Here is a 27,220-nt window from a genome sequence, read left to right as displayed (position 1 = left end):
TTCACAGAGCAGGGAAGGATGGGAACTAGGGCAGAAAAGGAAATGTGCAGAATTCTATGAGGATTGGAATAAAAGGGATGAGGGATGACCTAGATGTCTGGAGTTGATTGAGGTGACTGACAGATGTAAATTAAACAGCGAGGTATGTCTTTAGTGGACCAAAACAAGTATTGATGACACAGTGAACATTAAGGGCTAGGGAGGGCTAAGTGTCTGGGGAACTCTTCTTCCTACCTTTATGTATGGCAGGCCCAACTCAGCATTTCACCAAGCTATGGACTGGACAGTGGTCTTTGTCCCCCTATCTCTTAGACTCCAAGGAGATTGCTCAGTTGCCAGTGCAGCAAGAAGAGACAGACTTTTCTCCAGGTCTTCATTTCACCGCTTTAAAAAAAAAAAAAAAATCAGCTTTTCGGTGCTATGAGATTTGTCAAGCAGCCCACACTGCCTATGCTCTGATCATTTACCTTTCACGGAGCTGATTATTTGGTAACATTCTCTTGACACATTTCAAAAAAGATTTTCATGTAAAATCCAAATGCATTTAATTCTATCTTGTCATGGTAAAACTGCACTGAGTCATCAAATCAAGAGCCTCCCCCACTGAACCATGCTTAAACAAAAATCCAGGATTGACATAAATCCAGAGGATCTTTGCACATCATAAGAAAGGTTCTCCCTTTTCCCTATTATCACCCCTGTAAAGAATGTTCTTCCAGAAATATTTCCTAGACAGCGGAGATGAGTGAACAAGAAAATCAGTCCCGATTAGAGCACGTATACTATATAAAAAGTATTTTACTCTGTGATAATTGTATTGACAATTTTATGCCTTAATAAAATCAAAATATTGTACAAAAGTCACTCCAAGAAGAGTCCAGAGCTTCTGCTTAGATCCCACAAACTGGAGTTTTTAAATTAAAGAGGAGTATTCTTAATCTGCTGCTTTGAACTGCCAAGTGGCCAAGCATGTTTGCCAGAACTGCAAGAGGCAAACTGCTCAAGAAATTTCCCTAGAAATTTAAGAACTATTTGCTTAAATTATAGCACTTAGTTGCCCTCTTATTTGAGGCTGAGGGGTTGACAAAATGATTTTTAGTGTACATAATGGCAAGTTATGTTATAGCAATTTATATATAAAGATGAGATGAAAGAATTCTAATTAACTACAACAATCTTTGACATGTGCAAGTGCTTACTTCCTGAAGATTGATTTTCATTTTACTAATGAGACCAGAGGTGACACCATGACCATGTGTATTGTAATAAGGAATTATGCATCAACCTGCTCATTCTGTTAGTACCTGTGATATCCTTGATTGCCGTTTGTAACTATTTCCGAGTCCTCCTAATGCCATGAAATCTCTTTCCTCACCATAGTCCCAGAAATCATAACAGGGGACATGGAGTCAGCCATGGCAGTGGACCTTAACCCTTGGGTGGAATATGAATTTAGAGTGGTGGCCACCAATCCAATTGGGACTGGAGATCCAAGCACCCCATCTCGAATGATCCGCACAAATGAAGCAGGTAAGAATTTTGGAGAGTTAGAATTCAATTTGGCGTGCCTCTAATCACTTTGAAAGCAAGTTGAATTAACCATGGTTGTTTGCTTTATTTAGTATAACTTTTGATGATTCATTTACCTAGACATCATAAAATTATTTCCTTTAAAATAATTCATTCATTTTGTTTTCAGATCTTTTTCTCCTTATTCCCAGTAATGCATCTAGATGCTTCAATTTCCTCCCAACCCTAGTACTCATCTTCAAGTTACCATGAAATTGAATCAGTTAGTTTCTTTTTCTAATTATATATTCATTCAATATAGCAATTCCATAAAATTCAGAATAGATAGGACCACCCTCTTTTTCTCCAGTGATAACAATTAGCTGTAATTGCAGTGAACTTCCTTAGAACCCTTTATGTTGCACTTCACTATCTGACCTGGTATAAATTATACTCTGCAAAGGCAAACATCATCTTAACTTGCCTACTGCTTGACATCTATGTGCACAATAAACATCCATCTGCTTCCTGACTTGGAAAATACAGCATCCTTCTGGCCTTTTGGAATGAAGTATCTCTAAAATGTTTCTAGTAGTCACATAAGGGAATTAGCAGCTTTATTTAAAAGCAGATTTTAAAATATCTTGCCCAGGGGCACCTGGGTGGCTCAGTCATTAAGTGTCTGCCTTCAGCTCAGGTCATGGTGCCAGCGTCCTGGGATGGAGCCCCACATCAGGTTCTGTGCTCACCGGGGAGCCTGCTTCTCCCTCTCCAGCTCCCCCCCTGCTTATGTTCCCTCTCTCGCTGTCTCTCTCTGTCAAATAAATAAATACAATCTTTGAAAAAAAATATATTGCCCAGCATCTGGAGAAAGAAAAATAAAGAAAAAATTTTAGTAAAATGTTTGACTACTTTGAACAAAGTTTTACTGAGATTTATCTCTTATGTCCTTATAAAATTGTATAAATTGTATATTAAAAAGTGTGCAATAGGGCATTAGCTTAGGCAAACACAAATGTCAATAATGTTGATGAAAATAATCTGAAAACAGAGAAAAGGGGGTAGATTGCAGATACAGGGAGGGAAAAAACAAATTTTAATATTTTTACACTCAATGATATAATGAATCTCAGTAATCTTAGAATATAAGTGCACTGAGAATGAGGATTTATGTCTAATTTTTTAGTGTTCAGCACCTAGAACAGTGTCTGGCACTGGAACTACATATGTTTTTGTTGAAAGATTAAAAGGGAATATTTCTTTTTTCCTTCATATGCTCCTACCCACACCAGTACCTAGGTGAGAGATACATATACATAGAAGACTAAGAATTAACTGTCCATTTTGTATTATAGTTATAGAATTGGACCAAAAAATGTGATTTGTGACTTCTTACAAAGTGAACAAAGCTTATAATAATTAAAATAAACTACAAAAAGAGTTGATTCTTTCTCTAAAACACACCAGGTCTGATCCTTTTAAAAAAAAAGAGAGAGAGAGAGAAAAAAATACCAAATGGTTAATTTATTGTACTAAGTGGGAATAACTATACAAAAAATGTTCAGATTATTTCTATATAAAAATTAAGCAACCAAGAAAATAAAAGATAAAATAGCCTAAATATGTTGGAAAAGATGCATTCACAGAAAATCTAACTTTTCTGCTTTTGTGATTTGCTTAGTACAAGTTGTTCTTTCTGCTACTTTTTCAATAGTGTGAATTTTAAATTGAACATTAATTGCCTGGTTAGATTTTTATGCATTCATAAATCAGCCATGCTTTCATTGTGTACAGGTGTTCCCTAATTAAGAGTATAACAGGTTAGTCATTCCTCATTTTATGTACTCACTATGCAGATATTGAAATGACTGCCAATATTAGTACTTATGCTCACATATTTTCTAAAAAGAACTGCCTTATTTAGCATATTGTTAATTGTGTTTAAACAAAGGCAAAGATTACTGTCTAATTCAGAGGCTCTCTATAAATATTCATTTTGAAAATAAATAATCCATTTAGGATGAATAATCCTTTTAGACTTTTTATAGTACAAATCTCTTTGTACTATTAAAAAAGATTATAGCAAAAACACTTCTACTTTTCATGCTAAATTGCATTCAGATGATACATTCTGAAAGACTTGTCCCTCATCTCTTCCAGCAGCTACTTCGATCATATAGTTCCTGCCTCTTCATTTTATCATGAGTTCTTTACACATGGCATACTTTAGTCCATTAAAATCTCATGGAAGAGAAGAGAAATAGCATGAAAAATTGAAAGTTAGTTGAGGAAGGCTTGTCCTGCCTACCTTATGCTTCTTGTACTTTGGTACCACAAAGGGCTAGAGCTACTAATGGTGTTGAACCAAGTGCTGAGTTTTGTGCCTGTTTTATCAGGCAGCACAGATTAAAAGGGACACAGATATCTTGAGATGTCCTCTCAAGTGACACACTCTTCCTCTTTTAAGTACATGTCCTGTATTTTAAAAGATGATGCAGTTCTAATGGACCAAGTAATCTCTGAAAATCAACAGAGCTGCTTGTAAGAGAAAAGATGTCACATTCAAGATATTGAGTTGATGGGGCACCTGGGTGGCTCAGTCATTAAGCATCTGCCTTTGGCTCAGGTCATGAGTCCAGGGTCCTGGGATCGAGCCCCGCATCGGGCTCCCTGCTCAGCAGAAGCCTGCTTCTCCCTCTCCCACTCCCCCTGCTTGTGTTCCCTCTCTCACTGTGTCTCTCTCTGTTAAATAAATAAATAAAGTCTTAAAAAAACAAAAAAAGATGTTGAGTTGAAAGTTTTATGTTCCTTTAAGATTCCCCTATGTACTAGAATATTCTAAATCCCAAGGCAAGTTTAGTAAAGCATTTTTACTTTGGAATTATTTCTTTCCCACATAGCAAAAAAAGTTAATTTTTATTTGCAATTTCCTCTCGGGTATATTTTGAATTTTACGCAAGGGTATGTTTTGAATTTTACAGCCATCAAAATACCCCTAGCAGTCAATAAGTATAAGATAAATTGGTTCAGTCTGATTTCTTATTATTAGAATATCAAAATAATAATATACGTATATGTTTTTTACTTTAATGTAAATTTCTATTTATTTATTTATAGTACAATTTTCTTACAAGTTTTAGTTAAATGATATAGATGGATAGGGAACTCGATCTCACAACCCTGAGATCACGACATAAGCCAAAATCAAGAGTCAGACGCTTAATCAACTGAGCCACCCAGGCACCCCACAAGTTATGCATTTATAATGCTAATTGTTGAAAGATAAATGAAAAGGAGATAAGATAGAGTTAAATGATGTAACCTATTATCTAAAAAGGTTTGGTTTTCTTTGCAATATAAAATGTCTATTATTATCAAAGCTTTTGGTATAAATCTCAATATTTGCAGTTCTTTATTTCAAATTATGATGATATAGAGAGATTGAGAGTGAAAGAAAGAGAGAAAAGAAGGTTCTGTCTTCTAGCTGTAATTAGGAGTTTGAGTTTTGGAGTTAGGCAGATCTGGATTAATGTTCCCTGCTGTTTACTAGCAGTGAACATAGCTAAGATATATACCTTGCTCAAGGCTCAATTTTCTCACCTATAAAATGGGAACAGAATCACAACCTACTCCATAGGCTCATTCTATTAAATAATATAATGCATGCAAAGAACTTAGCACATCGTAAATGCTTACTATTAGCCATTTGTCATTATCATCATCATCATCATCATCATCATCATTATCATCATGAATTTAATGAGTTATTTTTTTGTTCAATGAAAATTTAAACAATAATAATCATGCATGTCACTTTTTTCATCTTGTGGAAATATTTTCAGATTAAACATCTTTTTGTTGATATAGTAAGAGTCACCCAGTCTCTTGGCTTGCATCTGGCTCCTCCAAGATGCCCTCCTATTGAGAAATCTCTGCTGCAGACTGTGTACTCCCTGATGGCCTGGGAGTCAAGAAAGCCTTTCAGAATGTGGTGCACAGTACAGAACATGCCTCTCCTCTAAATCTCTGTCTCTATTTCTGTTTAGTTTTACCATGCTGTATTTGTTATCTAGCCAGGTATCAGTCTATAAGTGGATTGTGATATTGTCCCAACGTGTGGTCATTTTCTTTGCTTATAGCATAGACAAGACAAAAGGAGCAGAAAAAAATAAGTGTCAAATGAAAGAACTTGCTTAAAAAATATGTTCCACATTCATATAGCTTTTCAGTTGCTTAACACATTGTATTCTGACCTGCCATTCTTTTTTGACTCTGAAATGGAAAATGACACACACATATTTCAGGCCACACAAGGCAAAATATTTTTTCTATGTTTAATAGACTAATGCTCGACCAGATAAATAGGAATATCAAGTAGACAATCAGATAAATATCTTTCCTAGCCTTAGCACTTTCTGCACTATCATAGTTATGTAACTGGTTTACTATACAGACTGAACTCTATAGAATTTAAACAGAGAATAGTTTTATTCTTCTCCCATCATTGCTCTCCATTACGCTTCATCTGATGTCTGACTTCAGCCCCAACCATATATACCCAAGGCACTTTTAGGTATTAGGGCAGTCTCATTTTCAAGTATTAAAAACTTCCATTTTAATTTAAATAAGGACTTTAATCTCACATCCAGCTCCATGCTTTCTCTTCCTCTATCCCAAAGGCCTGACCCAAGGGCTGTGATTTGTCTTTTCCTTCTTCTTTTCACTTCTTCCCTCACCTTCCAGCTGCTGTGTCAGGCACTTCCCAGGCCAGATAAGAAGAATAAAACTACTTAGGTGGTACAATTTGTAATACTCACATGAGTGTTGAGTGCAATATCTGACAGTATTTGTCCACATGCTGCTTCTTTCTCTTACAGGATACATTGGGTTCTTTGGAGACTATCCTATCCCCTAGCAGGCAGCTTAATTGGATGTGATCCCAACAAGCCTATTTAAACTTAGCTTCCACAGTGTCCACTTGACCCACAGTAATCACATTCCTGACCTGCCAAATTCTGTTTTCAAGGATGTTCTCAAGAGCTATTTTTGTCTCTGTTCTGGTAGTATAGCATGGGACTGGGTCATATTACAAAATTCTAAAGCTCAACAGCATTCAGCCAGGGTTTAAGACATAAGCATCTGTACTCTCTGCAGCAGTGTTTTCCTCCTCTTCTCACTTAGCTTGAGAGGGAAATGACACACTCATTTCTCTTCTTTCGACAGCTAAGGGTGGAAGGAGATGCCATAGTGCATTTATCTACTAAGCTGACAACCTTCTTCCAAAGCCTTCCTTGTGCTAAAACCCTATATATACGAGCTAGAGGTGGGTAATGGAAAAGGATCATAAAATTTGGTTTCTCTGATTTTTAGCAATTCTGTGGTTTTGTCTAGCCAACCTCACATTAGCAATTGAGGTTACATCTGACTTATCTCAAGTCAAGAAGTCTCATTTAATTTTCTAATACAGTTTCTTTCACTGTACATTATCTCCTTACTTCTGAAAGGATCTTGCTTTGTTCTTATTTGTATCTTCACAGTTCTTATCCATGATAATTACTTAGGAAATTACATTGAGTTCAAAAATTATGGAAGAAACACAATAAAATACTATTATAATATAAGATGGGGTTGAATTAGTTTTCTCTGGGGTTATGTGTATTGGCCTTGTAAACATCATTTAATGGGACTTTGAAGGCCAGACCAAATGGGACTTAGGCAGAATTATTTATAGGGAACAATTAGAAAACCCACTGCTGTCAGCCACTGGTGTGTGCAGAGAAAAGACAGAAAGCTATAGGGTTTTTAAAGGTCTCTCCAGTATATGTTTCTAAGAAAATATTATATTAAAAAATTAGCACTCAACTGAAATAATTAAGAAAATCTAAAAGACAATACTATTAAACTAAGCAGACAGTATTTTTAAATCATGAAACTACTTCAGTCCAGGCAACTCTTTTTTACAAAATATATTCAAGAAATGGGTCTCCATTTTCAGAGGCACTTTGCAGGCAGAGGTGGCAATTTTAAGAAAAGCCATTATAAAAGAGGTCTGGCTAATTTTTAGGCATGTCCTTTTCTGATTAATAGCAAAGTGATGGAATAACAGTAGAAGACTTGAGCATGAATGATAAAAGGGCAATGAAAAGTTGTCAACCCAGGAGTAAATGCGAGACACTCAAGTATGACTTTTCATATCTTCCTAGTCCCCATAATACCATAAACCAGTGATAAAACAAGAACCATGTTCCAGGCTCTATGCTAAGTACTTGCACCATTTAATTGTCACATAAACCCTCTAAAGCAAGAAGTGTTTATCCTCATTTTACAGATGAGAAAACAGAATTAGAAAGTTTTAAAAACTTGCACAAGGTTACCAGTTAAGAGGTAAAGCTGGAATTCTAAACTTCCCCCAAAAACAATGATTTCAAGTTATCTGCCTTCCCTACTCCCTTCTTCCTCTTGCTTTTTCCTTCTCCTCTTTTGACCACATGCATCAACAAATCTCATTCAAAGGTTATTTTACCAATACTCTGCTCCTACTTCCTGTGGACCCATATAAATAAAGCTAAGAGAATATGAGTTGAGGTAAACACCATTTATTGCATATATTAACCTCTTGTACTTTTGACTGTTGCCATTTGAGAAGATTCATAAATCAGAGAAATCTTATATTTTCTTTTTTTAAAAAAGATTTTATTTCACAGAGAGAGACACAGTGAGAGAGGGAACACAAGCAGGGGGAGTGAGAGAGGGAGAAGCAGGCTCCCCACTTAGCAGGGAGCCCGATGTGAGGCTGGATCCCAGGACTCTGGGATCATGACCTGAGCCGAAGGCAGATGCTTAACGACTGAGCCGCCCAGGCGCCCCAAGAAATCTTATGTTTTCTAAAATAACTCTTTTGTAAATCAAAATGGTATATTGCCTAGATTTCCAAATTGAAACAAGCTGAGCTGAAACTGAAAGCATAATTCCCATGTTACTATCAAAACAATATTATTCAGATTTCAAAATCTCTTTCAAGATTACATATGCATAGACTCAATGCTGGACTTTTACTAATGTTTATCATAGAAGACAAACCTAATGTTTATCATAGAAGACTTCACCATTTTTTCTTTTTGAAATCTAAGTAGATGATAACATTAGGTAATATTTATAAATTATAGTTCCAGGCACTATAATAAATAATTTTGAAAAATAACCTTAAAAAGTAGGTACAATTATCTCTGTTAGGTAACTGAAGGACAACAAAGTTGAGAAATATTTTTAGCCAACCAGCTAGAATGGTAAGACTGAGATCCAAGCCCAGACCTTTCTCACTCCCACAAAAACACATTTCAATTTGTGCATATCACCTTATGTATCTTATTGATAGGAGTAAAAGCATTATTTGAACTCTTAAGGAAACACCACTGGTACTTTTTGTTTTGGAAACTCTTTAAACTTAACTAATCTTCTAAAATGAACTTAAATGATAGTTAACTGAAATATTTGTGTGCTTGCCAAATACTTCAATTCAGGTAGGAAAAAATGTATTTGTTTGTTTATTAATTTCCCTCTCGACTTCCACCATTACTGTATAAACAACCTCTCTTCCTTCTTCCTACTCTTTTGCACTTTTCTTTTCAAACCAGTTGCTGGATTACCATTAAACTCTTAAATTACAAGGCCTCTCCCAGGTCTCTAAGAAAGCTTTATCATTTAATAAACTGTGTAAACATCTACTGTAATAGATAATAGAGTTTTTCAGGAAAAAGAAGAGATTGGTAAATAATTTCATCCCCTCTTCTTTTGTTTAGTTTAATGCAAGTTAAAGCATGGGTTGTTAGCAGGATTGACTTTGTTCAAACTATTATACTTAGAGTTCTTTGAGATTCAGGCTTAAAGTCATGCATGCTTAAACTAAGGTACTATAGTTTGGTCACTCTGTTTATAATATTTCCAATGCATAAGGTGAAGAGACAATAGTCTACATTTCAACATGCCAAATAAGGCACTAAAATAGCAAGGCATTTGCAGCTTGTGAGAAAAGTGTTAATAATATTATCCATTTGTGTAACAGCATTGCTCAGAAAGAAACTCAAAAGAATCAGAGTTTAACCCACTAATCATGCATGTAAACTTGATTCTATAAGCTAATGAGCTCATGACATTTATCAGTAGCCAACCAAAGGAAAAAAGCATCTAGCTGCTTAATTCTAAATCAGGTTTTCATTAATTATATTGAAAATATATTTGGTTTTTCAATAAATATGTATTTCTCTGAGCGCAATGAAAGCATTTATTAGATGTTTGATTATATTAATTTCATGGTTCTAACAAGAATTATAGAACTTTTATACCACAAGGGCTCTGAAAGATTGTCAAATCCCTATATACCATGAATACGTTGTGTTATAAATAAAAGGATATAAATAAAATCAGTAGACTCTGAAGTATTGACTGCAGAGATAACTTGAAAAGGAAATGAATTCAGCATAGGTTCCACAGGTTCCACTGATCATCTGCATGCAATTAGGAAATTTAAGCCAATTAGGAGGACCCAATGCACACATTGTGATCCTGATAACAAAACACAATGCCTGATGCCTAGCTATTAAAGCCTTAATATTTCTTTTTTGTTTGTTTGCTTTTCTAGTTTTATTGAGATATTATTGGCATATAGCACTATATTAGTTTAAGGTATACAACATAATGATTTGATATATGTATATATTGTGACATGATTCCATAGTAAATTTATTTAACATCCATCACTTCACATAGTTATAATTTTTTCCTTGTGATAAGAATTTTTAAGATCTATTCTTTCAGCAACCTTCAAATATATAATACAGTATTGTTAACTATATATGGTATGCCCAGAACTTCACATTTATCTTATAACTGGAAATTTGTACCTTTTGACCACCTTCACCCATTTCCCCCACCCACCATCCACCACCTCTGGCAACCATCAATCTATTCTGTTTCTAGTAGCTCCATTTTTTTAGATCCCACATGTAAGTGAGATCATACAGTATTTGTTTTTTTCTGTCTGGCTTATTTCACTTAGCAGAATGCCTTCATTTATGGCTAAATACAATATTCTAGCATTTATATTTTCTTTATCCATTCATCCATAGATGGACACTGAGGTCGTTCCTATGGCTTTGAAGCCTTAAGTTTTCTATTAGTAGTTTCTATTGTATCTAGTGAGCTCTTTTAAATTTAAGAATAGTTGATGTTTATAGACATATACTATTAAAATACAGTGAACTGTAGTGCCTTATTTTTTGTCATTTATTGTACATTAAAATTGAAGTAGGGTGATAAAAAGGGGATCTTATTCTTTACATTAAATTGATATGGGCTATCTTCTCTTGAAAAGAATTTAGCAGCAACAGGAAAACTTCAAAGACTGCTTTCAAATAATAAAATAAATTTTCTAATCTGGGTCATTTATGTATACTGCAATGATGAAATTACCCACAGGAAAGCAAATCACATCATAGAAAGTGTTACTTTGCTTTCTTGTTTCCTCAAAGTAGAAATTTTCACCAAATTTTTTACTAGTGTCTTCTCATTTTTTTTTTACTTAAAAAAATTAAAAATTTTGAAAAATCTAAAAATGTTTTCTAAAAAATAAAGGCATTAATGGACCGTGGAACAATATTACCAAAGCTTCAGAAGAAAAGATCAACTTCAAATAGTCACTTGTATTTTATTCTACTCATATCTTTTAAATGACCTTCAAGAGATATTCACTAGAGAGCATACAGCCTACCCTCCAACTCTAAGTTAAAGGTTCCATACATCCTCATTTTGGGTGATGTTTGATAGCTGAATAAAATAGAAAAGAATCTTCAGTGCCTAGTCTTTCCATAACATCCATGATCATAGGGAAATTATCCTCAGAGAAGATTCAAAATCCTAAGTTTAGGGACTAAACTTAGTGATTCCAATGTAATAGATGAAGTAGGTGGCTCTGGTAGATAATATGCATAATACTATTTAACTGTTAGTTGTCAGAGATGAATATGAAGTGTGTGTGTGTGTTCCTTTTTTTTTTCTTTACAAACAAATGGTACTATGAGAAGCCATAGTCACATCATGTCAACAAATTAACTTGCTTATATATTTGTTTGACCATGCATTGATGATCACAACATTCAGAACTTTGAGATCACCCACTGAAAGGATATTTGGAAACTTAGATCCCTGTTCTTTTATGCATACAGTTAAACCAGCTCCAGTCCTGCGTGCCTTACCGATACCATGGACCAGAAAATAAATTTAGAACTAGAACTATACAACAGTGGTTTGGGGACATGGTGTCAAAACAAACTAACATGTCATAGGTTGTCTATATTTAGCAATAACTATGACTACTAATAAAAAACTCAAGTTAATAAATGATTTGTTTGCTCCTTATGTAAATTAGGATATATTCACAGTTATTGTTCTAACACCATTTTTTCTCAGTTGAATTTCTTGTGATTTCTTGAATGAGAGACAAAGAATATCCAATTCTATTTAATTCTGAGAAAATTCATGAGAGTGAACTCCACATGTGAATAATTTTTTATATATATAAAAATAATATATAAAATAAAAATAAATATATATATCCTTCTACATGAGCATGAGCAAGACAAGAACTCTTGTTCAATTTGGACCCTGGTGAATAAAGATCTTTATTTCAGTGGAGCCAATTATATATTCACAGACTTTTCTCTGCCACCTCCCTAGTGCAAGGAGAATTTTTTTTTCCTTTCTCGTGGAACATAAATTCCACATCAGTTTTTCTGGTACATAAAATGCTGTTTGACTATCTACCAGTAATTAATAGCCTTTCATCCAAGTAGGTAATATATGGGAGGGAATTTATTGTTTATGAGTATATCAATATCACTTAAAAACTATATGCAAGGATATAAAGGCAACGCTGAAGTGTAAAATTGTTAATGCAGACTGATAGCCTGGAAAATGATTTCTTTTAATAATTTTCTTCATTTAACAGTTCTTCATTTGAAAATGTTCCCTTTCAACTGCAGATTTTGTGGTTTGGTGCAGTGAAGGAGAAATTTATTCTTTTGAGACATTTATTCTTTAATAGTTATTCATTTGAAAAAGTTTCACTGGGTGCTTATATATTTTGTAGTTTGCAAAGAGATTCATTCTTGATAGTTTTTTTAATGTTTATTTATTTAAATAGGTTCTCATCTATGGAACTGTTGTCAAATTTCTTTAAATTTGGGGTTCTGATAAAACAGTACTAAGTCAACCTGTGGACTTTCTCGGAGCTCTGCAAGCCCTGAGACCACAGAAGAGTCACATCATTAGAAAGGAGACAATTTGTAGAATGAAATTTAACCATTAGTAGATGTCCTTAACTTTAGCGTTATTGTGATTTCAGCCTTACTACCACAGAGCATTTACATGAGCATTGGTTTGGTAATGTATTATGTAGCCATGAAAAATATATATCAAACTCTCCCACATGGATTTGAAAGCAGGATATCTGTCACAAACATTTTGTTTTAATTAATATTGAATATGGCCACTCTAACTTCAAACAAATTTCGATCGTTTGTTTTGGGATTTTACAGAACCTGAGTAGGGTCATAATGTGTTCTTACGGGGCTCTTAAATTAAATATTTATTTATTGTCCTCACTCTGGTCCATTTTAATCCACAGTGCCAAAGACAGCACCCACCAATGTAAGTGGAAGAAGTGGAAGAAGGCATGAGCTAGTCATAGCCTGGGAGGTAAGAAAGCCTGTACTTAGATGTCAGAACTTGTTGATTCCTTAGGAAATAAGGCTACATATATAGGATCTGTATTTGGTACAGAGAGACTGAATAATTTCTGCTTAAATGAGGTTAAGAAATACTTTGACCATATATTACTCAGATGAGTGTTGCCAACATGAACCTGTCTCATTCCATACCCAGCCCCAGTTGACTTTTCTCCAAGTCTAAAGTATGTCTTCCTGTCATATAGGTTATCTCAGAATAAAGTTTGAATAATTAAAACACATCCTCTCACAAACTACTTCAGATGTTTGTTTGGTTTAGTTTGACATTTAATTATTTCACAATTAAATAGCACCCTTGCTAAAACCATTGGGGAGGAAGGAAATGACCACCAGTGCTTTTGTGGCACAGTGCCTGGGTTATCTCATTTAACCCATAAGGCAGCCCTATTAGTAAGGATAATAATTTTTCCTCATTTTAAAAATTATGAAACTGAGGCACAGTTTAAGTACTCTTCCTAATCAGCAGTAGAATTGGGACTTTGTGTTCTCTTGTCTCTCTCACCATGTGTTCTCTGAAGTTTCTTCTATAAAGGAGGCAGGGAAGAGGGGTGTGAGAGATACATTTATTTCCCATGAAGCCACTCTCCTTTCATTGATGTTAGATTACCTTATTATCAAACATAACATGTAGCTCACAGAATTGTGCCCTAGAACATGAAAATGTAAAGGAGATGAAATGTGTCTACTGGAATAAAGTGAACAAATCCCCAAGAGTCTCTAAAACAATGATCAAATGTACAGAAAAACATTTCCCAGTAAGAAATCTTCCATGAGCATATACTCTGTTCTGCTATTCTGTCCATCCCTCTCTTCTTCAATAAAAATTTATTTCTAATTTTTGACTTCTGCAGAGGAATTAACTTCCCAATACCTGAACTTCACTAAGGTCAAATCTCTCTAAAGAGAACTTCCTTCCCTAGTAGCTTCATGTCTTAGCCCCAGCTGCTAAAACAAGAATACCATGGCCTAGGGGTGACTTATGAATGACAGAAATGTATTTCTTACAGTTCTGGAGCCTAGAAATTTAAGATCAAGTCACCAACAGATCCCAGTCTGGTGAGAGCCATCTGGTTGAGATTTCTACCTCATATTTGGTTATAAGAGTTAAATGGTTAACAGATGGCTATTTTCTCACTGTACCCTCACAGAGGGGCTAGAGGGTCACTACTCCCATTATAAGGGCTCTGTCCTCATAATCTAATAACCTACCAAAGTCCTCACCTCTTAATACCATCACACTGGGGGTTAGGATTTCATTATATGAATTTTGGTGGGATATAAAAGCTTAGTCTATAAAACTTTGATATAATAGGCTTTGTCTCTCTTCCTCTACTCAATACAGTTTTTCCTCAAATTAAAACTCAAAAGAAAAAAAAAAACATGTTTCAACAAGTATTTATTGGGTATCTATGTGTCAAGCATCATGCTAGGTAGCGGTTGGTGACTGCTCCTTTGACTAAGTAGTCAATCACAATTACTCCTTTCTATACTGTAGAGTTTGTGCTTGTTTAACACATTTAAATGTAAGCATATAGTATAACAATTACTTGAACAAATATTCTTTTCTAATTTTTTCACATTAGTAGAACACAAAAGCAGATGAAAAAGAAAACACTATAAAAAAGGTCTTACATTAATATTTCCTGTTTTTTCTGCACAAAGGGCTCTGCAGAGCATTTCTAGCAACAGATTTTTCTGACCACCAGACCATATGACAGTTTTCCCCAACATGCTACATTCTAGTGTGGAATGTTCATTTTCATATACATGACTAAATGGTTTAAATTTGTTTCACTTCAAGAATTTTCAGTACCCTTGATACTCTTCTTAAATACCAACTGATATTATTTAAATTTTTATCTTTTACTTTTAACCCCTTTTAAGTTTCCAAAGACTACTAAGTGATTGTGTTATATTGGCTTCCAGGGTAGCATTACAGACTTGAAAGTCTCCTTTTCTCTGGTTATCCATAATTAAAAAAATAAAATGAAGTTTGGAAGAAGTGGCTTTTTTAATCAGTTATTTTGCTGATAATTAATTGCATTTTTCTTCTTTAGCCAGTATCTGAAGAGTTTCAGAATGGGGAAGGCTTTGGCTATATTGTGGCTTTCAGGCCCAATGGAACACGTGGCTGGAAGGAAAAAATGGTGACATCCTCTGAAGCTTCAAAATTCATTTATCGAGATGAAAGTGTTCCTCCTCTCACTCCCTTTGAAGTGAAGGTTGGCGTTTATAACAATAAAGGAGATGGACCTTTCAGTCAGATTGTGGTTATCTGCTCAGCTGAAGGAGGTCAGTTTCTTTATCTTTATTATTTACATTCCACATTTTATTATGGATGATATATGGATGTTATATCGATGAGACATTATTGCACACATATCAGAAAATACAGATATACCAAAAGAAAATAAAACGAATCCATATTTTCATTATACTTTTTAGATATATTTTTTCCAAATAATTTTTTATTTAAAAAAAATTGAGCATTTCACACGTGTTGCTTTATGTTCTTCACTCCTTAACAATATATGGCAAATATATTTTCATGATAATAACAATATTAATAACATCTATAGTGTATTCTTTCCTCTGGATGGACATTTACCCAATCATTCTTACTTTTTAAATTTACACAATATTATATTTTAACCCACTAAAGTTAAATGTATGTGAAATAAATTTAAATAAATACTCCATTTATGTGACCAATAAATATTTATTACTAACCTCATACACAAAACATCATACTGATAAAGAAGTATCAGACAGGGCTTTCTGTTGGAAATTTTTCACATATGACATCATGAAATTCTCATGAAAATCTTTTCTAATAGTCATTATTATCCCCATTATAGAGAAAGAAATTGAAGTTAAAAAGTTAAGAAACTTGCTAAAGTTTACACACCTTGTAACTGAGAATTAAACCCGAGTCTATCTAATCATTAAATCCTTGATTTTTCTCTAACATGCTGTTTTCATATGCATAACTACATTTAATTCTCAAGATAAAACTACTAAGTAGGCAGGACTTACTAAGCAGTATACCCATTTTACAAATGAGTAAACTGTAAAACTGTGACTTATTTATGGTTATAGTCAGGTGGTAGTGCTGAAGTGTGAACTCAGCTTCATACAAAAATGCAATTTTCTGAAAGAGATAGTATGATAGATCTAATCCCCTAAGGTGAGTTTTTTCTCTTAGTCTTTCCTCTATTCAAGTGCAGAATTTCAACTGGCCCTGCTAGCAAAAACAATGCCTCATATTCCCTAAATTTGACAAATGATTGAGAAAATGTTCCACCAAAGGTAACACTATTTTGACCTAATAAACATTATTAAGATAAACTGGAACTTTGATACTTTTTTGTACCCACTTGTGTGACTTATTTAAATAACTTAAGAGAATTATCTGTTGGGTACTGTGAGCTACATGGCGTGGGCAGGGGGAGAAAATAAATAAGGTCATTTGAATATTGAAGCACAAAGATAGTATTTGATTTATGTAAGTTGCAGTTTTTCAATACAAGTTGCCTTGAGGTTTTTTAATATAGAGCCAAATTCTGAAGCAGAAGCAGAAAGTTTATCCTAGTGTAATAATCATCAGGAAAGTGAAGAATTAAGTAATAACTAGGAATCATAGGTGTTCCAGTGAGATACCCAGGAACTTAGCATCTCAAGTGTCTGATGTGTTTCCAGATACAGCAGAGATACCATATTACTTATATTATTTAATTTAACTCTTACAATCAAATATGAGGTAGAAATCTCAAACCCCAATCTACTTTTCAGGAAGCTGAGGCTCAGAGAAGTAAAGTAACATGCTCCAATTCATACCAGTAAGTGAGAGAGTTGTAAGTAACTATAGTAAGTGACAGAACTGGGATTTGAACCCACATCTGTATGACTCCAAAGCTCATGCTTTTAACCACTACCCTATACTGTCTCATCAGGAGTGTATATAATAATAATATTTTGTCATTTTACTATATTATATATAATCATACTTTACACTATTTGTTACTGTAAAAATCTATTTTGAAGTATGTATTTTATTCAGGAAATGCATCTTCTGGTTGCTTTAACATTTCGTCGACCTAATTATCAAGCACATAACCCCAAAGGTTACATAAGGTAAATTGGAGAGGTTTGTGAACATGCTTTGTATAGTAACACCAGTGCTGACTTTAATAAATCAAGATTTGTACATTCCTTGTCAACCTTCGCTTTGAAATTAAATTATCACAATCACTGTGCGTTGTTTATACTGCGTTTCTTTAGACTTGAAATAGCTTGCCTTTGGAGATTACACTTTCAAGCTAGATAGGAAATATGCATATCTTCTTTTAAAGGCACCGAGGTCATTGCTATAATCATAGTAACACTTCATTTATTTTGGTAGATTGACATATAAATGATACCGAGCAAATTAAATCTAGATAGTCTGCTTTTGTTCTTTTTTTCAATTTTTTAAAATATTTATTTATTTATTTGAGAGCGAGAGGGAGAGAGGGAGAGAGCAGGAGTGGGAGGAGAGGGAGAGGGAGAAGCAGACTCCCTGCGGAGCAAGGAGCCCAATGTGGGCCTGGATCCCAGGACCCCAAGATCATGACCTGAGCCAAAGGCAGACGCTTAACTGACTGAGCTACCCAGGCACCCCTGCTTTTGTTCTGACAACAAAATTAAAACATATATTTGGCATTTGCTCACTAGTTAAATTGACTAATTTGGAACTTTATGTGTAAATAAGAGTAAAGTTTTAGCATCATTAAATTGTGTAACTAGGAAAGGTAAGACAATGGAAAAGAAGAGCATTTGCCTGAAATGGGCAGAGTTTCAATCTGCTCACACTGACTAAAATTTTGCAATTTATCCACCTCTCTGAATCTTATCTTCCTCCACTTTAAAAATGAAAGTCCTGAACTAGAACATCTCCAGAAGCCATTAAAAATCTGAATCTGAAAGTTTATCAATTTATTCTATAATTTTAAATACTCTAAATTTTAATTTTCCTAGATAGGAAAATTGCTTTACTTTAAAAGAAGTGAACATTTTGAATATTAAAACATTTTTTAAAAGAGTCAAGGACTGTAATGAACTGGTAAAATAATATATTCTACTCATGTCAGTGCAAGTTCCACTCCTCTATGTCTGAAGACATTCATACAGATTCAAAGTGTGCCTTTGTCATCATATTCTTGCCCAAAGCCCAACTGATCTGACTGAGACTGTAGTTCTCCATAAGACAAATTCTGCACCTTTGTTCTTCCATTAACCTAGTCCACTTGCTTATCACCTCAAAAACCCACCATATTCTTTGACAAAATAAAGAACAAGAGTACTGGGGCTGGCATTCTGTCTCTGTTCACGGGCATATTTCTTCCTCTTCATATCAACATGACTAGCTAGCTGCCTGGAGTACCATGGAGAAGCCATCTTTTCACAGCTAACACCAAGTCAGGAAGAAAACATGTGCCACCAGAGCTCATGTTGTTTGGAAAAAAGCGAGGACTTCAAGACAAACCTTACAATACTAGTTCTCAACCATTTCCCAGTGGCAGATCGATGATGGATGACATTCACATTCAGAGCACACTTCTATAATTGGTTATGTGCATTCCTTATACCTTCCACCCCTTTCTTTTCCTCTCAAGAAAGTCAATTGGGATGAAAGTGAGAATTACATTATTATAGGGAAAATTTTGAAAGTGATCTTTTAGTAAAATAACTCATTTATAATATTGATACTTGATAAATCACTTGGGAAATGACCTTGACTCTTGTGACTCTGAAGTGGACAGCTGCCCTAGAATATTTTCAGAAAAGCTCCAAAATTATTCTTCTGCTAATGCTCTTGAGCCTTGGAAATCTTTCAAGATTTCCACAACAGAAGTAACCTTGAATGACTCTAGATAACCCTTCCATGCACCTTGCACATGTATCAATTATCTATACATTTTAAACCAGGCAAGAATTATGTGCATTCTCATCTTGATTTGACTTCAAATCTCTACGGTATGCTATAATCCTATACAATACCCTCATTCTGAAACAATTCTAATTTTTTTAAATGATAGCAAAGTTGTAACATAGTGATTTATAATGCATGGTAGATTTTTTTAAATATGAAAAATCCAATTGGCTTTCACTTCTATATATCTAGAAATACTTTTTAGTCAAACTTATATCCTTTTCCACTTAGTTCTTGTTACTATAGTTTTGAAAGGAAAAGAACCTGAGCATTCAATTACATATAATAGAAAAATAGAGGGAAATTCGATATAGATTAATTATAGTTTGAAAGATTTATTCATTTGTGATAAGCCTTAGCTTTCTCTAGTTTATTTGGCTTTTGCCTTGTATGTAAAAATTATGCTGCTTTTATTTTTATTAAAATCAAGAAGTCTCTCCTCATTTGCAGAAAATGATATGCAATTATCTCCTCGCAAATGGAGCTACTACAGCTCAAATTAAAACCCAACATTCATGAGGTGTTATTCTCCAGATCAATTCCTAGCTGAAACTGAACTCAGTGGGATTTATGTGAACTTGAAAATTAATAAATTGGCATATTAGTTGTAAAATACAAGGAATAATTTCCTGTCTTTGCCAGATGATCCATTTGGATTAATGCCTGTAAAAGTTCAACTACAGCTGTCTTCACTGAATTTTTAAATAATGAAACCATAACCCTTTCTCCCAAGGAGTTTATTAAACTCTGCTTTGATTAATGCTGTTGCCCACCCCTCCTGGGAAGTCAGATGTATAATCAATATTACAAGCACATCCCCCCATATTACTTGGAGAACTCCAGCTGCTAAGTCACATAATATAAATGTATCATCTAAATTCATGAACATGGTAATGCTGTTCAAAATTTTTAATCTGACAGAAACTGAAATCTATCAATCAGCTTGTCCACTTTATATCCCAAGACTGGAGTGAAGGAGTTAGCCATGGCCTAATTAATATCATCATAAGTAAAAGAAAAAAAAAGAAATCTTTTTTAAGTCTTTGAATCTATTAGACATACCACTAGTACAGTCTCTGAAATAAGTCCCTGAATTTTCATCAAAATTACCTGAGTATAACAGAAGTGAGAGTGGCAGGAAACACCCTATGATTTACAGATCAGGAGAATTTTAGAAATACCTGAATATACAGGATCTATGAAAAGCAGTGCAGCTGTGGTTCAACATTATTAAAAATTCCATGAAACAGGAATAAAAGGAGCTGATAGTAAGTAGAGTTAAATAGGAGATGACAGGGGTTTAGGTGGCTTCTGACAAGACTTAGAGAGCCCAAGTAGGGACCCCAACATCAATATTCTTGAGAGAAGTTAGGTGTGGTAGGGCAAGAAGAAAAGAAAGCAGGAGCACAAGGAAAAGCATTAGGTGTGTAAACATAGATGTGTGCACAGAAGTGGAACAGCATGGTACTTAGGACCTGATTGCCTTGTTGAAATCCTCTCTCCACCTTCTAGCAGCTGTGTGACCTTGGGCAAGTTGCTTGACTCTGCCTTTCAATTTATCGGCAGAAATAGTGATTAATAATAGGGTTCTTGAAGGATTAATGAATTCATGTAAAGAATTTTGAATAACACTAGGCACATATCAAATCCTCAATAAATGGTAATTATTATCACCTTTGGTTGTTCCCCTCATCTGTTTGTTGTTGTTTGTTTCTAATTGTATTCCAATCTGTTCCTCTGTCAGTTATTTGGAAGTAATTGAGCAGCAAGAAAATGAACTCTATGTTCCCTCCAAAATCTCTTCTGGGTCTCAAAACTGATTCTAAGAAATATGCTGCCTTGGTACCCATGTAAAAACACAGAGGAAAGAGTACTTGAGACCTGAGTTCTAGCTGGGGTTCTTTCAGAGCCAGAAGCAGAGTTTGGATATATCAACCTGTGTACATGTCACATTTTCATCTGCAAAATGAGAACATGGATCTAAAACATACGTCCATAACTCAAAAGCCTATAGAGGTCAGGTAAGAGATATAAATAAGTGAAGTAGTCCCAGTGTGAGATAATAGGTAGTGGTAGGGACTCTGGCAAACCTAAAAGAATATGCCCTGACTAATGGGACCAACTGCTAATTCTCAACTAGCAACACCCACGAATTCAGGCTTTGTATCACCAATTTTTTTCCTAAAGAAGTCAGAAATTCTTATTTTTATATGAAATGTTAAAATAAATTAATTCATTATTGGGTCATACAAAACATGACTAAACACCCACTGACCATCCATTTATGACCTTTGATCCAAGTGACTTTTTAAAATTCTTTTTAGTTACCTTCCATTACTCAGTTACAATGGGATACCCAAACAGAACAGCTAGTTCCAATCCAAACTACAATTCTGTGATCTAGACAGTTACTTTTGCTTACAAAAAAAACCTTTCAATCCATGGCTATAACAATACATGCTGAAACTTCCGGAAGTAAACTGACTGAGATCACTTTTTTTACATGCTGACATTTCTAATTTAGATCAACCTGGGTTTACTTCTGATACTATTTACATCCAGAAGGTGAAACAAATAAAAATGACTCTTCAGTTCTTGTTTGATTCATCTACCTTCATTCAATTAGCCCCTAAGAATGCATCTGTGAAATGTCTGTTTGGGTCTGATCCTGATTTAAAATCCTCAGAGCTTTTAAATAGAAATTCCGGGTGCTTGTTTAGGAAATAGGTTTCTGAATATTTTTTCTTTTTTAAAAAACTTTATTTTTTAAAACTTTCTTATTTCTATTTGAGAAGCACTTAAGGTTGTGCAGTGCTACAGAAAGCTGAAAGAGAAATTATTCCTTTCTCTAGAGATAAACAGGGATAGAAGGACTTCTACCCAACCACTGTTTTGTGCTTCTAAAGTTATTTATCTCCCTGCAATCTTCTTTGACAAAGATGTAATTGCTTCAATAATAAAAAAGCTGAAAGAAGGTATGCGACACACAAATCTCTGCAATGCATTCATTTAAGTAGATAAGCAAAACTGCTTGTGAATAACAAATGATACCCAAAGTGTGGCTGTCTTTGAAATAAATCATACCTTAAATCCTGGAGATCAGGTTGTACATACCTTAAGAACATCACCATTTCCTTTCATTTACTTGCAAAATCAAGAATTTTAACTCCTATTAAGTAGCAATGAAAAAAATCTTGTTGCAAGTCTGGTGATCAGAATTCTAGTATGAAATAGAAGCTTTCCCCAGAATTTTTTTTTTTAAATCACGTAGATGCCAGATAATAGTAAGTTGGAAAGTAGAGTGAGGGAAACCATTGAGCAAAAGAAAATAATAAAAAATATTCAAAAGGTTATGCTAAGTGAAGTAAGTCAAGCAGAGAAAGACAATTATCATATGGTTTCACTCATATGTGGAACATAAGGAATAGCGCAGAGGACCACAGGGGACGGAAGGAAAACTGAATGGGAAGAAATCAGAGAGGGAGACAAACCATGAGAGACTCTGGACTCTGGGAACCAAACTGAGGGTTACAGAAGGAAGGGGGGTAGGGGGATGGGGTAACCAGGTGATGGGTATTAAGGAGGGCACGTGTGGTGATGAGCACTGGGTGTTATACGCAACTAATGAATCATTGAACACTACATCAAGAACTAATGATGTACTATATCCTGGCTAATTGAACATAATAATAATAAAAAAAAAAGAAAATGCTATTTAAAAATTGAAAAAAATATATTCAAAAGGTGACAGAATGAGAAATTATACTTTATACCATGGCTGGAATTAATGTCAGCTCCTATGTAAAGATTAATGTGAATTTACTAAAGCACTTAGAATTAACAAAATTATAGCATGTGATTTTGAGTTTTATCAAAAGAAAATCATCGCTCGGTACAAATATGTACCGTTGGAGAAGTTTTTCCTGGGTTTCTTTTACAGTAACAAGGGTAGATGTTTTTCATTGATAATTTTCACTTAGTAATATATAAAGTTTCTCCAGGTAGATGTGTGACTACGTTTCATTAGAAAAAAGGAAGATCTCAGAAAATGGTTATAATTCCTTTAATATCTCTAATAATGCTTTTTAAATATGTTACATACAACTCTTGGCTTTGACATATGGCTCCCTGAATCTTAACAAACAAACAAAAACATTTTCAATAGATTAATCTGATGTCTTACCAGTGATATGGGGTTAGTATTAAAGTCTCTACAATTTTTATGTGGTAGATTTTTTAAATTGACTTTGTACAGAACTGTTTGAACTAAAGTATGGCCTTTATTCTGCCATTTCATTTAACGTGTGTTTGTGACATAGTATTTATGATTCAGCAATGTCAAAGCTGAAAGTATTTTGTTCCTCACATACAGTGCAACCTCAAATAAAGTGTACATCTTGAAGGATGCCAGTCAGCCATGGTGTATTTGGAAAAAATAGTGAGAAAGGTCACTAAGTGTAGGAACAAATGAAAATGTACTTTTTGAGCAATAGGACTAAGACCTTCAGAGACTCTCCTTTTCAGTCCATACCTGTCTTAAAAGTCAATGCATGCCTTTTAAATATCATGATTCATGTCATATTCTACATGGAAATGTAGTTTTGTGGTTAGAACAACAACAACAACAAAAACTAATGAAATTTTTACTCTATTTATGCCTACAAGAAGTAAAAAATAAAATAAAATAATAATAAGTGATATTTTGTGAATGAATGTTTTAAGTGCCAAGCACTGTGCTAAATATTTTATATCTCTTATTCCAGCTAAAACTAACCTTAAAAACCTCTGAGATAAGTACTCTTATTATGCCCATATTACAGATGAGGGAACTGGAGCATAGGAAAAGGCAAAGCAACTTGCCTAAAGGTAAATAAATAAATTTTTTGAAGGCAAAAGACAACAGCATCAAAATAGCCAAGGCTGATTCTCTAGTCCATGCTTTTGATCATTATGTTAGACTGGCAGACAGTTTAAGTCAGACAACTTAACTTCTCCAGAAATGTCCTGGTTAATCCAAGGATAAATATCTTTGCTTGTCTTGCTAAATTTGTCATTTGTCATTGGTAAAGTATTGATGAGATTTGACCCAGGTATAGAAATCCAAAAAGATCATCTTTTTATCTTGTTGTGTTTTTCATAGCTACCATAGCACTTCATTTAAAAAATAAGGTAGAAGGAAGTAACACCTGACAGATTCAGGTGCAATGCTTTGATAGACATAACTTGCTACCATCACAGTTTATTATTTCCATTTTCCTTTATACAGAACCCAGTGCTGCTCCCACAGATGTCAAGGCTACAAGTGTGTCTGTGTCAGAGATTCTTGTTGCATGGAAACATATTAAAGAGAGTCTAGGAAGACCACAGGGATTTGAGGTATGAATAGAATTATTGAAAATAAGCCTTGTTATTTCTGCTGCCACTGCATTCTCCTAAAGAAATGGTTTGGTGACACTTCAACAGAATTATATTCTTTTGAAATTTTTGTTCTGTGGCAAAGAAAGAAAAATATACTATTTTACTGACATGTTCATTAGCTGGCTTATTTTTTTAGTACAGTAGTTTCCATGGTACCATGTAAAGAATTTTTTTAAGGACATGAAAATAGACCTTTAGATAAAAATCAGGAGTTACAGGTGGATATTTACTGATATCCATTTTTCTGGTGGTTAAAAATGTTTTGTTTTGTTTTTTAAAGATTTTATTTACTTATTTGACAGAGAGAGATACAGTGAGAGAGGGAACACAAGCAGGGGGAGCATCAGAGGGAGAAGCAGGCTTCCAGCTGAGCAGGGAGCCCGATGCGGGGCTCGATCCCAGGACTCTAGGATCATGACCTGAGCCGAAGGCAGACGCTCAATGACTGAGGCACCCAGGCGCCCCTAAAAATGTTTTTGTGGAAAAATGTTTTTGTGTATTTCCTTCTAATAATTTAATGTATGAAACAAGTTTTCCTATTATACTCTCTTGGCAGATCTTAACTCCTATACTGACTTCTCAAAATTTGCTTGGACTTGATGATCTATACCTATTTATTTAAATGACTTTTTGTCCTTTAAATTTTGCTATTTTCAAACACGGTTATGTCAGCCTTATAATGGTGAAAATTTCATAACATTTCAAAGACTTCAGTGAAATTTTAGCCTCCACATGAACGAGAGGATCATACATAGTCTATGAACTTGAATATTCCACAAATTGAAGATCCCTACTTTTTGTGTTGGCCAGTAAGTGATAGGATTTTGGGGGATAATTTCTAAAAGACAAAAAGTAATTAGCATTGTACCCAAGAACTTAGTTCCCTTTAAACTTAAATAGTGACCAAGTATAAGACTTGTACACCAACATGGTTTCAGACTGAAAACACATTTTTTTAATTCTATTTGAGTTTCCAAATAAGCCTGAGAAATATTTGATTAATAGACTGCTAGCATTAGATAATGATTTCTATGATAAAGAATTCACAAAATCTTTCTTAAGAGTTACAGCAGGACCATGTCTAAGAAACCATTATCTATACGATATCATGGATTTGTTTCTATAATATTGCTTTGATTTATTATTTGGTGGTCATAATTCAGTATGTGTCTTATCATGATTACATGTTTATTTGATTAATATCTTCTCATCTCCCGATCCATGCTGCAGGACTATATCTATTCACCAATGAATCTCAGCAACTGGTAGTACTTGGCTCATGAGAGCTACAATAAATATTTTTTGAATGAATGAGTATCTATGCTTCATAATCAGTCCCTTTTAATACCACTGTGGAAGACATTGGGGTAGCCTACCCTGCTCCCCTTCAGGGGACCAGTGCACTTTCCCTAGCTTCCACAAGTGTTGGCTGCTTATGGTTCTCAATTTCCCCTTTGGAGAACTGTCCTTCACTGAGGGGTGCTGCTTTACCTGAAAAATTCCCTTCCCACAATCAGGCAACCCAAAGCCAATGACTGACTGACACTGGTCACTTGACTAAAGAAGAAAACAACTTCATGGTACGTTTTATGATGTAGAGCCTTTGCTGTGTGCATCAGGGCAAGGCTGAATTGATTACTGAGACCACAATCCTTCTCATCTCCCTCTCCTTCCTTCTTCTCACCTCCCTTCTTTACAGGTTTACCTGCAAGCACTCTCAAAATAAATCACATGCACTCAAATCTCTGTCTCAATCTCTGCTTCTAGGGAGCCTAACCTAAAACAGCTACATAAGTGTAGACTAACCTAGAATTCTGAATAAAAACATCTGGTGTGCATACTGTTAGAAAGGTCACAAAGTGTATCCTGGTAAACAGAAGAGTGAGGGATCCAGGCTCCCACATCTCAGAGTGGTGCTTCTCTCACACAGCCAGCCACACTCATTTTTTTTTTTTCTGCATGACATTCACATTCCCACTGCAACTCACTTGTAATAAAAGCTCTCTTGGAGGTCCAAACATCACCTAAGATTTATATTTGTGCACAATTCTTCTCCTTGTAAATATAAATAATTCATTCATTAAGTCAACAAACATTTATTGAAGACTCACTAAGTACCTACCAGACACTAAGCTAGATGCTAAGGATAAAACAATGAGCAAAGTGAAGTCTCTGTCCTCATGAATTTCATATTGAATTAGTGAAGGCAAATAACAAACAAACTAACAAATAAATGTGGGATATAATTTCAATTATGATAAATACTGTGTAGAAAAATAAACCTGAATAAGAAGGTAGAGAGTGAAAGAGTGTACTATTTATAAAGGTATGAAAAGTCACCTTTTTTGAGGTTGTGACATTTGAATTGAAACATGACCGAATGTGAAAGAGGCAGAGAGAACAGCAAACTCAAAGTCTCTAAAGTAACAGCATGCTGGCCTTGTTCAAAGAACATGAAGGGAGTGATTTGGGTGAGATAGCAGTGAACAACAGAGAGGGTGGTAGGAAAATGGTGGAAAGA

The 27,220-nt window shown here is 34.6% G+C and overlaps 1 protein-coding gene across 7 annotated transcripts in view; it reads left to right on the top strand.

The window, feature by feature from the left end:
- Nucleotides 1-27,220, top strand: part of CNTN5 (contactin 5) — a 1,357,780-nt gene that overhangs the window by 1,280,314 nt on the left and 50,246 nt on the right. For all 7 annotated transcript variants that reach the window (XM_032426178.1, XM_032426172.1, XM_032426174.1 and 4 more), the window contains 4 exons: nucleotides 1,381-1,530; nucleotides 13,190-13,260; nucleotides 15,368-15,602; nucleotides 24,548-24,657. In XM_032426178.1, the coding sequence (XP_032282069.1) occupies nucleotides 1,381-1,530; nucleotides 13,190-13,260; nucleotides 15,368-15,602; nucleotides 24,548-24,657 (566 nt within the window). The remainder of the gene's footprint in view (nucleotides 1-1,380; nucleotides 1,531-13,189; nucleotides 13,261-15,367; nucleotides 15,603-24,547; nucleotides 24,658-27,220) is intronic.

The sequence above is a fragment of the Phoca vitulina genome, unplaced genomic scaffold (genome assembly GCF_004348235.1).
Source record: "Phoca vitulina isolate PV1807 unplaced genomic scaffold, GSC_HSeal_1.0 scaffold34, whole genome shotgun sequence".
Lineage (NCBI taxonomy): Eukaryota > Metazoa > Chordata > Mammalia > Carnivora > Phocidae > Phoca > Phoca vitulina.
The sequence above is the reverse complement of the archived record's forward strand: the minus strand, read 5'-3'. Positions and strand labels throughout refer to the sequence as shown.